Source organism: Thalassophryne amazonica, chromosome 20, assembly GCF_902500255.1.
Source record: "Thalassophryne amazonica chromosome 20, fThaAma1.1, whole genome shotgun sequence".
Lineage (NCBI taxonomy): Eukaryota > Metazoa > Chordata > Actinopteri > Batrachoidiformes > Batrachoididae > Thalassophryne > Thalassophryne amazonica.
Window position 1 is genome coordinate 34,190,928 of NC_047122.1, and position 15,930 is coordinate 34,206,857.

At 41.3% G+C, this 15,930-nt stretch overlaps 1 protein-coding gene across 1 annotated transcript; it reads left to right on the forward strand.

The window, feature by feature from the left end:
- Positions 1 to 530: 530 nt before the first annotated feature.
- On the forward strand, positions 531 to 14,136 carry clic1 (chloride intracellular channel 1). The gene is made up of 6 exons (XM_034161105.1): positions 531 to 762; positions 3,190 to 3,299; positions 4,301 to 4,426; positions 5,988 to 6,094; positions 6,331 to 6,512; positions 13,088 to 14,136. Exons 1-6 carry the CDS (start codon positions 721 to 723, stop codon positions 13,247 to 13,249), a joined length of 729 nt encoding a protein of 242 aa, XP_034016996.1. The 5' UTR covers positions 531 to 720; the 3' UTR covers positions 13,250 to 14,136.
- The last annotated feature ends 1,794 nt before the right edge of the window (positions 14,137 to 15,930 follow it).

Here is a 15,930-nt window from a genome sequence, read left to right on the forward strand (position 1 = left end):
CTACTCCAGGCAGATTTAACACAGTTTATAACCACTTGCCTGGCGTTTCTATAGACAACTGGTTGTGTGTGATTTGTAATAACAAAAATCCTTATTTTTTAGTTTGTCCAATCATTTATGAGCCATGAAAATGAAGGGGCAATGTCTATAATAACGAAATAGTTAATACAATATTTTTGTCAAACTCGTTGTAGCTCACAGTCTACAATACAAGCACATTTTGATGGTTTCATTTCAGCTCAGCAGAGGTGATGCAGAGACAAAATGTGTCTCTTCTGTCCTAATACTTATGGACCAGGCAGTTTGAAGCCATGAGCTGCAGGAAACGGAGGCGCTGAACTTGCAGTACCAGAGAGGAGGGGAAGGAAAGACGAAAAGCAGCTAAAGAAAGGCATCAGCAGCGACTTTAAGAGCTTGAAGGCCACATAATCCAAAATGTTAGAAATGTAACATGCCGCGCTTTTTTTGTTTTTTGTTTTGCTCACAGACAGCCGAAAACCTTTTTGGCCCGTTCGGCTTTCCATAGATTTCCTCGCGCCGAGGGGGTGTGGTTTTCAGCGGAAGATGGGCTTGGCCGCTGAGGGAGGAGTTTCGAAGTAGAAAGTGTAACTTTTAAAAGACTAAAAAAACAAAAACTCGTTCTGCTTGTCTTTTTGTTTTAGTTCACGGGTTTATATACTTTTTTGTCTCTCCGAAAAACGTTGGTAGGTAACAGTGAGAATGAGCGACGAGAATGCTCCAAAAGTTGAACTTTTTGTGAAGGTAAGAAGGGGGTAAGAGGGGAAAAAAGGAGCGCGCGCGACATGTGGTGGTGTGTGTGTGTGTGTTTATGACGTAAGAAGCAGAGGCGTTTACGCTTATCTTATCGCATACATGCTTTTAGAGTATCAGAGAGTTAAAGCGCCTTTCTTTGTGTTCATGATGTTATCTTATATGCTTTAAACTTTAATCAGTAGCTGTATTGTGAACTTAGCCATACTAATATTCATGGCTGCACCTCCTTTGCTGACTCATCAGGCTTACAAACGACTCTAATCTAATTAAGTGCACATTAAGATAAAGTGCATCTGACTTTAACCTATATTTAGATTGTTGGTCAGGCTGGCTAATCTCATTTTGGTCGTGTGAAAAGCAGGCTGTGATCCAGCCCAACATGGCTTTTCTCTTTTTTTCTGCTCGTGGTCCCACACAAGTTTCATAATGATTCCTCTGTGAACACGTGCGCCACCTTCTTTTCAGTTTCCTGCAGAGGTCAAAGCTGCCGTTGTAACTTCTATTCAGACTCCTCAGTCAGACCTGATAGATTGCCTCAATTATCACAGTGTCTGACTAACTGCAGTTTACTGTGAGGTAATAAAGCAGGTCCATATGTATTTGGACAATGACACTTTTGTAATTTTTCCCTCTAGTCTCCTCAGGATGGCTACATGAAAATTCACAAGTCAGTATGTACTTGGCTTTATTCAAGTGAGTCATTAAGAAACACATTGTATATGGCAAATCTCCCTGGAGTAACCCAACTGTCAAAAACTGTTACACTGCAACAGTGTGATTCTTGAGGGAAGCCACCAAGATGCCTGTGACACAACTCAAAACTGATGTTATAGGCTTCTGTGGCTGTGATGGAGGAAACCTTGCATCATGTAATTTTTTGTCTGTTGCATAACCTCTTATACTAAGGTATGTGACAAAAAAAAATTTAAGTCAGATAAACTATAACAGAAATTGTGTGGTTGGAAAGAGCTTAAGGAGACCTCCAAAATGCTGTTCAAATATTTGTTCTATGTCAGATATGAAGAAAGTTATGAGCATTTGAAGTTCGGAAGATCTTATTTACGTCTTTGTTGTTGAAGGAAAAACAACAGAAAGCTGTGACTGGTTTCTCATAATTTACATTTCAAAATGATGGTACTCCATCAAACCTATTTATTATCTCATTTAAACATGTGATTTTCAACCATCCGCTGTTTAAACACTGTTTTCTGACAGTAGTTTACAAGCTGTCTTGCCGACTTGACATCGGCATTGGAGGATAATGAAAATTTGCATGTGAAGGCTTCGATCAACACCAAACTTAATAATTACATAATTACATAAATGTTGAGTATGTTTTGAAACCCAATCTTACTCACCTTCAAGGCAAATGTCTTCGACATTTTCAACACAAAATTTCAATCACGGAATTTTCTAACTTCTACTCATCATAGGAACGTCATTTGAAAATGAGTCTGTGGGGGGGTTCAGCTATGTCATCAAATAGGAGGATTCCCGATTGCCAAAAAATAAACGCATTCTATGAAATGGGAACTCAGCACTACTGCCTGGAAAGTCTCTCAGGCCAGGTACTGCTGATACACCCAGAGCAGCGGATGCCATGTTTGGTCATACACACGTACCTACTTATACAGCTTCATGTTGGGGTGGCACAAAGAAGGCACATGGAAAAATATAAGCTAGATCTGATCTGTTTTCCTCTGATAAAATCCTTCTCTGTGCCGCTCCATCATGAAGTTGTGACTGCTGATGTAACACACAGAAGCTGCACTATGCACATGTTCACCAGTCACACCCATGGAACTCTGTAAGGCCTACAAAGTTGTCGTGGGTGTCTTGATGGCTTCCCTCACTCGTCCAAGACATGTTCAGTGACTTATAAATGTTCATGTATCCAACCCCTGACTTGTCTAAAGAAAAGTGGTTGTAAAAGTGATGATTTGTGTTAAAAAATAATCCTCATGTTTAATTTGTCCAGTTACCCATTTGAAAATGGATAGACTTGTGTATAAATTGACTGTGATTTCTAAATGGTTAATGCAGTATTTTTGGTAATTGCAAGAATATCATGATGTTTTCATGTCAAATCTATTGTGGTGGTGTATACAAGCAAGAAAAAAAACTGTGTCTCTGTTCAAATACTTATGGGCCTGACTGTATAGTATATTTTTGCATTTGAGCGTAAGGTCCACTTGCATATACAAGACATTTTATCTAATCTTTCCCGAATAATGCATAGAAAATGTTGAATGAATTTTCTGTAAAATCATCAGTTGTTAAACTCACCAACAGGAGTGTATCTGTATCGTAATCTTCTTCTTCTGTCAGTGTTTGCCTGTAAATCTCATTTCTGATAAATTTTAAATTGATATGGGTCATATTTCCTACTGTTTTTTCTTTGTTTTTAAATCCCAGGCTGGAAGTGACGGACAGACCATTGGAAACTGTCCCTTCTCTCAGCGACTCTTCATGGTTTTGTGGCTGAAAGGAATCACATTTGATGTCACCACAGTAGATATGAGAAAGTAAAGTGAAGGGGAAAAATAGTTTTTCTGTGTGTGTGTGGGGGGGGGTGTTAGTGTTTTTGCCATGTAGTTCAGAAATATGGGTGGTCGTTCAGTTAATAGGTGTTAAACATATAAAACTACCTTGACATGGATTGGTCATGCACATTTGTTGCAAACCTGAGCTTTTGCAGTGATTTCTAAAGTTTTTTTTTTTTTTTATGTTATTTTCTTCACCAACGTTCTCCTTACTTCTTTTTTTCCCCCTTGGATACCTTTCTGGCTGTTGAACTTTCAGTCTGTTTTACTCTCTAAAGATGCCTTGACACTTGCACGCATTTTGGCTCTGCAGTCTCATGCACTTTGTCATGACAATCCCACCCGCTGTGTTCCCAGCTGAATGCTGCGCTTTGTGCGCTGGATGCTGCGTATATAAAGTAATTATTTCATAGTGGAGTCATCATTTTCTGTCAGAGTCTGGCTGTTGAAAACACCTCTAATTGCTTCCGGAATCACAGAGGACCATTTCAGCTGGAGTCTTTCTCTCTCTCTCTCTCTCTCTCCTGCACTTCATGAGGTGGAGAACGCATTTGGAACAGTTTAAAAGCTAATTATTTGTAATGTTTATATTGTAATGCTTTGGTAAAACACTTGCATGTTCATTCCTTCTTATGAGCAGCTGTAAAATTATGTTTATGATAGATTTAACATCTTGTTATATTCGATCAGATGAGCTGTGCTGTGGTGTGGTGCGTTGATGCAATGACTCACACTCGCATGCAGTGTTTTTTAATTGTGCAACGTTCTTGTGAAGTTCATGTAATTAATGCATGCCAGGGATTTTGAACATTTCAAAATTTTCTTTCTGCAGTTGCACAAAGTCGCACACAGTTTACAACGGTTTACTCTCCTGCACGGCAGAGTGCGTGCAAGTGTGCGGATCAAAGTCGTGCAAGTGTCAAAGCACCTTAACGCTCTTCCCCTCCATCTGGCTGATTCTTGCCTTTTCCATCTACCTGCAGGAAGCCTGAAGTCTTGAATGACTTGGCTCCTGGTGCTCAGCCACCTTTCCTGTTGTACGGTAATGAAGTGAAAACAGATACCAACAAGATTGAGGAGTTCCTGGAGGAACATCTTTCTCCTCCAAAGTAATCATAAATCTTTTTGCACCTTGGATTTTTTTTTTCTTCTTTTCTCATGTAATCGTCATTTTAGACCTGCATTTCTCTGTGTCTGTGTCCTGTTTAGTATTACAACACCACACACACGTATGTTTTATGTGATCATTTACAGCCCCAAATGAGGGGAAAAGTTAGTGTGGAAAATACAAATAAAAAACACGGCAGTGATCCTTGCATTTACTTTGACTTCTGTTTCATGGCAGACAACATAAACCAAAGATATTTAACATTTTGTGTGGTCAACGTCATGTCAGTTTTTTGTTTTACACCCATGCCTGCAAGAAGGCCTTTCGGCTGCTCCCTTGTTTTCACTCAGGGTTGCCACAGCAGCCCCATGGTGGACCTGCGTGTTGATTTTGACACTTTTTTTTTCTTCTTTTTTTTAATGCTGGATGCCCTTCCTGACGCAACTCCACATTATATGGAGAAATGTGGCGGGCTGAGGTTTGAACCAGGACCCTCCACATTGAAACCAACTGCACTTATCACCTGGCCACCACCCCTGCAAGGGGTGCAACACTTTCCAAAAAAAGTTGGCTTGCTAAAGCATTTGTCACTTTTTAATGTTGCCCTTCCTTCTCAAAGGAAGTTTTGGATTTTAAGAAACTAAGCAATGAAGTGTATCAGGTGTTATTAGGTCCCATTCTTCCTGCAAACAGATGTGTGCTAGAGTACAGGGTTGTCACTGCATTTTTTGTTTCAAAAATCTCTACAGATTCTGTATTAGTGACAGGTCAAGACTGCAAGTAGGCCAGTCCAGCATCTGCACCCTCTTCTTCTGCAGCCACGCTGGCTAAATCATCAAGGTGTGACAGGGATGTTTACACCCTTTACACACTGAAATTCCTCCAGATTTCTTGAATTGTTTATTTTGCACTGTAGAGGGAGAAATATGCAAGTCTGTTCCAATCCTTTTTTGGGGAATATTGTTTCTAAACATTTCAATAATTTTTTCATGTGTTTGTTGACAAACTGGAGATCCTCTGGACAGCTTTAGTCCTCAGTGACTCGCCCTTTTGTTTACACTACTTTTGTAACAAATGACTACAGTTGACAGCACCTGTTTGAAATAAAAATCCATCCATCCGTTTTCTTACGCTTTATCCGGAGTCGGGTCGCGGGGGCAGCAGCTCAAGCAAAGCCGCCCAGACCTCCCGATCCACACATAAAAATCATTATTTATTTAACTTTTTTTTTTTTTACCTCATTACTTCCCTGTAATTGCCTCCATCCCAACTTTTTTTTAATGAGTTGCAGGGCTGAAATACAGGAATGGATCTATATTAGCAAACAAGATGAAGTTGACCACATAAAACATGAAATTTCCAGATTCACAGTGTCTGCAATAAAATGGAAGAAAAGTAAACTTAAGAATTATTGCATTTTTTATTTGCATTTTTCATATTGTCTAAACTTTATCTGATTTATGATTGGTGACTGAAATATTGCATATTTCATTCATCTAAGCTTTTATGGGTGGTTCCATCAATTATCCCTAATTTATTTATTTGTATTTTCTGTTGTTTAGGTATCCACATTTGGCTGCTCGTAACCCAGAATCTAACACAGCGGGCAACGATATCTTTGCCAAGTTCTCTGCTTATGTTAAAAACTCAAATCCTCAGTTGAATGAGAGTGAGTAACAGTTAATCCTTCCTGCTATACTGTACAGTGTGTACACTATCAAAATCAAACATTGAAGTACTCATTTCATTAACCCTTTGTGTTTGTAATACTGTTTTATTTTTGGTGGTATTGCCTATAACTAAGTTCCCACTGTCGTTCTTTGAAATCATAGACTTGTAGTTACTTTATGCAGTTACAAATGCTGTCCTCAATTGTAATTGTATCATATCTGTGGATGTGTTTAGATCTGGAGAAGGCTCTGCTGAAAACTTTCAAGAAGCTGGATGACTACCTTGGCTCCCCACTTCCTGATGAGATCGACCAAAATAGTGACGATGAAGTCACTTCCTCATCCCGCCCCTTCCTGGATGGCCAAGAGCTCACTCTAGCTGACTGCAACTTGCTGCCTAAGCTCCACATTGTGAAAGTAAGTATTTAAATTTCAATTTTAAGATCTTGTTCCTCCAAAATGGCATTGGCGCTTCATATGGGCTTCAGCTGATATGTAAAAAATAAAGTTCAGAGTGGAATTGAATGAGCTTTATGTTTCCTGTGTACATTACAAAACATGCTATCGTAGTCAGAATTACTGGTGCCCCTATATTTTATGTACACATTTTATTGTATGGTCAGAAATAAATGCAAACAAAGCAATTTTGTTTAATCAGAATATTTTTAAAAATGTTTAAGAAAAATTATTTGGCTTTGACAAGTCAGGTCATGGATATGTGAACATTTCCAAGTCACTGGTTATGTCTTGGGCTTTACTTACACCAATTATGAAGAAAGACAAACCGTATGGTGCCCTATGGTAAATCTGTGCAGAGCAGACAGTCCTCAAAAACTAAGGGACCATGGAAGGAGACGAGTGATGAAAGCCACCAAGACACCAGACAACCCTAAAACTCCAGGAAAAAAAAAAGTTTCACTCATGGTTTCATTGGCTCAAACAAAACTGATTCTGGAGTTTGACATTAATGGCAACTGTGTAATTTTTACAAAGTGAAAAGAATCGCACATATCTTCTAAAGTAACGAGCTAACGCTGAAGGTTTGCCCGCTAACTGATATTTTCTGAGTTTCCATCTGATCACTCCCCCACCCCACCCCCTGCCAAAACGCATAGAACAACACTGTCATCTACTGGATGGGAGTGTGAATAGTGACCTACATATTTGTGAACCTTTGAGCAGTTTTGTGCTCAGAATGTCTCAATATTGTATAACTCAGCAAAAGGATGAATGCGTGTGATTGGTGATCCACAAATGCTGAATCACACTTCACAAACAGAATTTTTAGTTTTGCAAATAGTTGGGTCATCTGGGGCACTTCTGTGACCGTGGAGACCGAAGGTTCGTTTCTGTGTTTTTGTCTTCTTTGATGAAAATAAATGAAAATAAAATTGGGTGACCCTCTCAAAGTGTGGGCGGAAGTCGTGGGGGGCCAAAATCCTAAATGGCCACCATGAAAATATTCAATGTACAGGAAACTTTTTACTGGTGCATTTTAGACCCTATAAATGTATTACCAATAGATATAAATGTGATACCAAAATGTCAGATAAGCCATTCAAAAAAGCTCTGTGACGTCATAATGACGTCAAATGACGTTATTTTTAAAATGGCCGCCGTATAGATATGCAGTGTAAAGGAAATTTTTTCCTGGTGCATTTTAGAGCCCACAGATGTATTACCAACATATACGAGGTCTGTGATTAAAAAAAAAAAAAAAAAGCGGTCCTTTTTATTTTTTTCAAAAAATAAATGGATTTGATTCATATGTTTTTACGTCAGACAAGCTTGAACCCTCGTGCACATGCGTGAGTTTTGTCATGCCTGTCGGTGACGTCATTCGCCTGTGGGCAGGCTTTAAGTGAGGTGTGGACTCCCCCTCCCATCGGAATCTCTTTGTCTGAGACGCTGCAGGGAGACGGCGCGCGTTGCTTTATTAAATTTTTTCAGGACCGGTGAGGGATATCCGTGTGGAAACTATTCGAGAAATTCAGCTGGTTTTCGGTGTAAAGTTTAACGGCTGATGAGAGATTGTGGAGTTTCTTTCGCTTTAAGCACAGCCCACAAAGCGGATCGGCGCGGCGCGGTCGGAGGTGGCGTCCGTCTGGCTGTTTTGAGCTGAAAACGTCCTAATTTAAAGCTCTGTTCACCCAGGACGTCGTCAGAGAAGTTCAGAAGAAGCCAGCATCAGGAGTTTACCCGGACATTCCACTGTTAAAGGAGATTTTGTAATGAAAGAACGTGCGGACGAATTTGCCGAGTCGGATCCGTGACAACGTGGCAAATCCGTCTGCGCCGCGACAGGAAAAACACCTCCGTGTTGAAAACCATTTGTAAAATTCAGGCGGCTTTTGATGGCTTTCAACAAGTGAGTATCTGAGAAATTGCTTAACAGCTGGGCATGTTCCAACTTGTCCGTTAAGGTTTCCAAAAGAGGTGTTTTTCCTGTGGCGACTCCCCTCGGTCGGGTCCGGCCCAACATGCGAATCTGCCCGCACGTTCTTTCATTACAAAATCTCCTTTAACAGTGGAATGTTTGGATAAAGTCCTGATCCCGAATTCTTCTGAAAGTTCTCTGTTATCTCACGACGTCTTGGGTCCACAGAGCCTGAAATTAGGAAGTTTTCAGCTTGAAACAGCGAGACGACGACGCCTCGGAGCGCAGATCGCCGTCAGGCGCCGTGGGCCGTCCTTACGGCGACAGTAAAACTCCAAAATCTCTCATCAGCCGTTAAAATTTTCACCGAAAACCAGCTGAATTTATCGAATGGTGTCCACTCAGTTGTGCCTTACAGTTTTTGAAAAAATTTTTATCAAACAAAGCAGCAGTCTCTGAGCCATTCCTAAACAATTTAAAAAACGACGAGAGGATGGGCCACTCCTCACTCAGAGACTGCCCACAGGCGAATGACGTAACCGACAGGCGTGAAAAAACTCTCGCATGCCCACGAGGGTTCAAGCATGTCTGATGTAATCACACGTGATTCAAATCCATATGGTTTTTGAAAAAATAAGGTCCGTTACTTTTCTCACAGACCTCGTATAAATGTAATACCATAATGTCAGATAAGCAGCTCAATATTGCTCTGTGATGTCATAATGACGTTTAATGATGTCAAATGACGTTTATTTCAATTATTAATGTCCAAAACTACACAATTAAATTTGTATTTTCAGGTCTTTTGGTCGTCTGCGCAGCTGTTAATGTTAATGAATTACATTTTTATTTCCAGGTGTTTGGTAGGCTGTCCAAGTATTTAATAGAGTGAGGAGCGGGGATCATGTTTAATTATGTTGGGCAGAAATTTAGAATCCCCCATCGAAAGTTCCTTTACATTCAGTTTTACATCTTATGCGGTTAGGATTATGGTTGTGATTTCCATTGGGAATTCTAAATTCCTTCCTTGTGTAATATGCATGTCTATCTGGCGTTTTCATTAACTCTTTTTACGTTTTCAGGTATATGTCTACGCCACTTCAAGTAAAGCTGAGAGAGAAAACAAAAATACGCTTACGTTGACACATCAGAGATATTTGTGATAGACATTTTTGATCGCTGTTTTCCAACCATGGATTATGAATACTTACTCAAATGTGGCAAAGCCTGGCAGTCCACAGATACTATATCCCAAAATAAGTGGGAAAGTTTACAAGTAAAGTCAAAAGCCTGGACAGGACTTGACAGATTTGGTGATATTCATGACACAACTTCATGGGAAAGTGGACCAGCAGGTTATTATGTGCATAAGTCTTGTTATATAACAATCTCATCTTCAAGTTATTTGCAAAAGGCCCAGCAACACAAGCAGAAAGAACAGTACATTGCTCAGTGTTCTAGTCAACCATCAACTTCTAATATGTGTCATCATGTGCCTGAGGAACCTACTCCACCAAAGCGTTTGCGTTCATCATTTAGTGGGCCTCTACATGATAAAACAATGTGCTTTTGGTGCATGAAGGGCGAGGACAAGAAACATCCAAATAGAATGCGGAGTAAGCTCTTCAGACTTAACACACTGTCAGCATGGCGTTCTTTCAGACGTCACCCAGTTCACATAGAAGACGCACAGCTAAGGGATCGTCTTCAGCGACTAGTTAAGTCAACATCAGCGCTCTCGGACCCGTTTGCAAATGACATCATGTACCACCATACCTGTTGGCAGCAGTACACCAACTCACAAGTTACAAATCAGAAATTTGTGTTTGTGGATCGCAAAACACGTGTGCAAATCAAGGAGTATTTGTAGATCACCCTCTGTGCATTTGCAGGTATTAATGAGAAAAATGTAACTCCATAGTCTAAAGCAAACTGGCTGTAAAAGTGATGACTTAAATTCATCAAAAGGTGCCAATAACTGTCCTGCATGCATTTTATGGTAATGTTTGTTTGTTTCACTTAATGAAAGCATTTAGTTTTGTTCTTGTTACCAGATAACTTTTATAACAGTTTTAAAAATATTTTGATTAAACAAATTTACTTTATTTGCATTTATTACTGACCACATATTAAAATGTGTACATAAAATATAAGGGTACAAACAATTTAGTCCACATGTGTAACTTGTGCAAAGGAGTGGCAAACTGGGGTGGTGGTCCCCATATTTAAAAAAGGGGACCAGACAATGTGTGTCAACTACAGGGGCATCACACGACTGAGCCTCCCTGGTAAAGTCTACTTCAGGGTGCTGGAAAGGAGGATTCAGCTGATAGTCAAACCTCTGATTGAAGAGGAACAATGCGTGTTCCATCCTGGTCGTGGAACAACTGACCAGCTCTTCACTCTCACAAGGATCCTGGAGGGGGCCCATCCAGCCTACATGTGTTTTATGGAATTGGAGAAGACGTATAATCAGGTACCCCAGGAGATACTGTGGGAGGTGCTGCGTGCGTATAGAGTAAGGGGGTCTCTTCTCAGAGCCATCCAATCTCTGTACTAACAAAGCGAGAGCTGTGTTCGCGTGCTCAGCAGTAAGTCTGACTCATTTCCGGTGGGGGTTGACCTCCGCCAGGGCTGCGCCTTGTCACCAATCCTGTTTTTGATATTCGTGGACAGGATACTGAGGTGTAGTTGGGAGGAGGAGGGTTTCTAGTTTGGAGGACTCGGGGTTTCGTCACTGCTTTTTGCAGATGATGTGGTCCTGTTGGCTTCATCAGCCTGTGACCTCCAACAATCACTGGATTGGTTTGCAGCTGAGTGTGAAGCGGCTGGATGAGGATCAGCTAAGTCTGAGGCCATGGTGCTCAGTAGGAAATCTATGGACTGCCTCTTCTGGGTAGAAAATCAGGTCTTGCCCCAAGTGAAGGAGTTCAAGTACCTCGAGGTTTTGTTCACAAGTGAGGCGACAGTGGAGCGTGAGATTGGCTGGAGAATCGGCACAGCAGGGGCGGCATTGCATTCGCTCTACTGTACTGTTGTGAAGAAAAAGGCTGAGCCAAAAGGCAAAGCTCTGGAACTATTGGTCAGTCTTTGTTCCTACCTATGGTCATGAGGGTTGGGTCATGACCGAAAGAACTCGATCTTGGGTACAAGCGACCGAAATGGGTTTCTGGCTGGTGTCTCCCTTAGAGATAAGGTGAGAAGCTCGGTCATTCGTGGGGAGCTCAGAGTAGAGTTGCTGCTCTTTCGTGTTGAAAGGAGCCAGCTGAGGTGGTTCGGGCATTTGGTAAGGATGCCTCCTGGACTCCTCCCTAGGGAGTGTTCCAGGCACGTCCAGCTGGGAGGAGACCCCAGGGATGACCCAGGACTAGGTGGAGAGATTATATCTTCTCACTGGCCTGAGAACGCCTCGGGAACCCCCAGTTAGAGGTGGTTAATGTGGTCCAGGAAAGTGGGGTCCCCTGCTGGAGCTGCTGCCCCGTGACTCGATCCCGGGTAAGCTGTTGAAGATGAGTGAGTACTAAATACAACTCATATTTAAAAAAATACCAGAAGAATACGATCACTCGGTTTCAGCATCACTAGCTTCCCCACCACCACCTGCATTGGTACAAACAATATGTACATTTTGGTATAAGTAAAATTTAACATATTTGTCAGAATTTTATCATTCATCACTGGCAGACTTTTGTCCTTTTCAAAGTGTAAGTCCAGACACCATGATAAACTGTGTCCACACAAAAGGAGGTTGAGCCAAACGTGGCCCACAGGCTGCAGATTAGCAATTCTGATTCAGGTGCAGCACAGCGGCTGAGTTAACAACCTGCTATCCAACAAAACCCTCTATCTATAAAGCAAGAAATGTATGTGGCTCGCATATTTCACTGACTTTGTCAGATCAACCTCAGCTTTCAGAAATGGCTTGCACATGGCACGATGACGTGCATCGTTTATTATGAAAATTTTGGGGTATTAATTTTCAAATCCTTTATTTTGATATTGTTAATAAATACCTTAGAAATACATTTGCCATATAATATTATTGATTTCAGACTCTAAACCCATGTTAATATATTGTTGCATTTCTGTTGGGTGTTATGTGAGGTTAAAAGTGATGACTGTCAGCAGGTTTGCACAGTACAGTGCAGACATCAGGAACATATTGACCCAGACCAAGAATACTGTAGAGGAAACATTGATACAACATAACTATAAAGTTTCCCTTTCGCTTTGACACATGCCCTTCTGTCACTGATCCTTCCTCTTTTCTCCACCCACACCAATGTACCTGACCTCTGTTCTTCACCTCTGTACCACAGTCTCAATGACTTTGAGCAGTTAACTCCATTTAACCCCATCTACCCTTGCTTCTTGCAATTGCACCAATCCACCATTGTTCCTCTTATTCATGCAGCTTCTTGCTCCTGCTGATTTTTATTCCTCTTCTCTGCAGTTCACACCTCTATCTCTAAAGCTTCGCCTCAACCTCCTCCCTCCTCTCACTGCAGACCACTGTGTTTCTGTTTTATATATTTTGGTGTGTGTCTTGTATTCAGCAACACTTGATTGTTTTCCCTCTCTCTTAAGTCCTCTTTCATTTATGTCTCTGTCTTAGGTGGTGTGTTTGAAATACCGCAACTTCAGCATCCCTCAGTCGCTAAGCAACTTTTGGAGGTACCTGAATGCAGCATATGCCCGGGAAGAGTTCGCGTCCACTTGTCCAGCTGACAATGAGATCCATTTTGCCTACTCATCTGTAGCTAAAGCACTTAAGTAGGAATAGAACAGGGGTAGAAGCATGAACGTTCCAGTATAAGGAGGCATAAATAAACATGCATGCATTTATAAAGTCTGCAAATAACTTCATGGATCTGTTCTTGCTCTGATTATGAACAATGCAAGGAAGAGTTCCTTGCATTGTTCATTGTCATGTTGTTTGTTGCAGCTGTGTGTGATTCTGTGTACCCCCCCCTTAAGCTGGGCTCCCATTGCAGTTATTTGGCTACAATTTGTATCCCGATTCCAAAAATAAGGAAACTGGGCTCAGTTTATTAAAATAGCGGGTAAAGTTTTTGTTCCTTACTATTATTGGCGACTACAACCGAGTACGGATGACACAAGTGCCTGTGTGCACGAGCTGCACAGTCCTACTGTATTAAGTCGATGTGGTATCCCGCGGTTATTACCACACTATTCTACAAAGCTAACATGTATATTTTAACATCTCAGAATTGTCTTCTGTTGAAGAGTGTGGCATGGTTTTCATGGGATTTACGCTATGGATTTATGTTACAGATGCTTATGCTTTTTCTCACAAAATGATAGGATCTTATCACCTAATGTTGTACCTGCACATCCATTGTTGCCTACTTTTGCCACAAAGGTATCGCACACATGTATGATAGCTATGCTTTTGCCAGAGTGCAGAGCAGTGTGGATTGCACCCAGAGGTGTACTCTCACAGAGCTGCTCACACATGGAGTTGCACTCTCACAGAGTTGTACGCCTCCCCTTGCTCTCCAGCGCACAGTTTATACTGACCATTGCGCTCATGATTACTCTGGGCAGCTTCACACCTTCCATCAAAAACACTCCCCGCTTGCTCCAAGTCAGGAAACAATTGGCATTGTATTTTAATTTTAGCCTAAATTGTAGCCTGGCATCGAAATAAGCCATTGGTAAAATTAAAGTAGGACACATGGTGTATGCTGGTCTGGTACTGGTCCAGTACGCAAAAGTGGAGCAAGATGTGTTTCAGGCTTGACGCTCCAGTTTCTTCGAATATGCTGTTCCACACACTGGCCAAAATGCCCACAGTGTTCTAAAACACTACTTATACCACAGATTACTCCAAATTTCAGGGGCTCCAATTTGTGTGTGTGTGTGTGTGTGTGTGTGTGTGTGTGTATATATATATATATATATATATATATATATATATATATATATATATATATATATATATATATATATATATATATATATATATATATATATATATATATGAGGTCTGTCCATAAAGTATAGGTCCTTTTTATTTTTTTTCAAAAACTATATGGATTTCATTCATATGTTTTTACGTCAGACATGCTTGAACCCTTGTGCGCATGCGTGAGTTTTTCCACGCCTGTCGGTGACGTCATTCGCCTGTGAGCACTCCTTGTGGGAGGAGTCGTCCAGCCCCTCGTCGGAATTCCTTTGTCTGAGAAGCGCTCTCAGACAAAGAGAGAGAGAGACTGGCGCTTTGTTTGATCAAAATTTTTTCTAAACCTGTGAGACACATCGAAGTGGACATGGTTCGAAAAATTAAGCTGGTTTTCGGTAAAAATTTTAACAGCTGATGAGAGATTTTGAGGTGATACTGTCGCATTAAGGACTTCCCACGGTGCGAGACGTCGCGCAGTGCTCTCAGGCGCCGTCGTTAGCCTGTTTCAAGCTGAAAACCTCCACATTTCAGGCTCTATTGATCCAGGACGTCATGAGAGGACAGGGACGTTTCAGAAGAAGTTGGTTTCAGCATTTTATCCGGATATTCCACTGTTAAAGGAGATTTCTTTAATGAAAGACGTGCGGACGGGTCCGCGCGTCGGGACGCAGTCGGCGCAGTGCGGCGGCACAGGAAAAACACCTCCGTGTTGATAACCATTTGTAAAATCCAGGCGGCTTTTGATGGCTTTCAGTGGAGTGAGTATATGAGAAATTGTTTAACAGCTGGACATGTTCCAACTTGTCCTTAAGGCTTCCAACAGAGGTGTTTTTCCTGTGGCGGAGCGTCGCGGCGGCTGCGAGCCGACGCTGCAATCCGTCTGCACGTCTTTCATTAAAAAAAATCTCCTTTAACAGTGGAATATCCGGATAAAATGCTGAAACCGACTTCTTCTGAAACTTCTCTGTTCTCTCACGACGTCCTGGATCAGTAGAGCCTGAAATGTGGAGGTTTTCAGCTTGAAACAGGCTGATGATGGCGCCTGAGAGCGCTGCGCGACGTCTCGCACCGTGGGAAGTCCTTAAAGCGACAGTATCACCTCAAAATCTCTCATCAGACGTTAAAATTTTCACTGAAAACCAGCTTAATTTTTCGAACCATGTCCACTTCGATGTGTCTCACAGGTTTAGAAAAAATTTTGATCAAACAAAGCGCCAGTCTCTCAGCAACTTCTCAGACAAAGGAATTCCGACGAGGGGCTGGACGACTCCTCCCACAAGGAGTGCTCACAGGCGAATGACGTCACCGACAGGTGTGGAAAAACTCACGCAAGCGCACGAGGGTTCAGGCATGTCTGACGTTAAAACATATGAATGAAATCCATATAGTTTTTGAAAAAAATTAAAAGGACCTATACTTTATGGACAGACCTCATATATATATATATATATATATATATATATATATATATATATATATATATGGACAGAATCAGCTGTTAAGTATCGTCAATGGGAGCCCAATTAAATCCA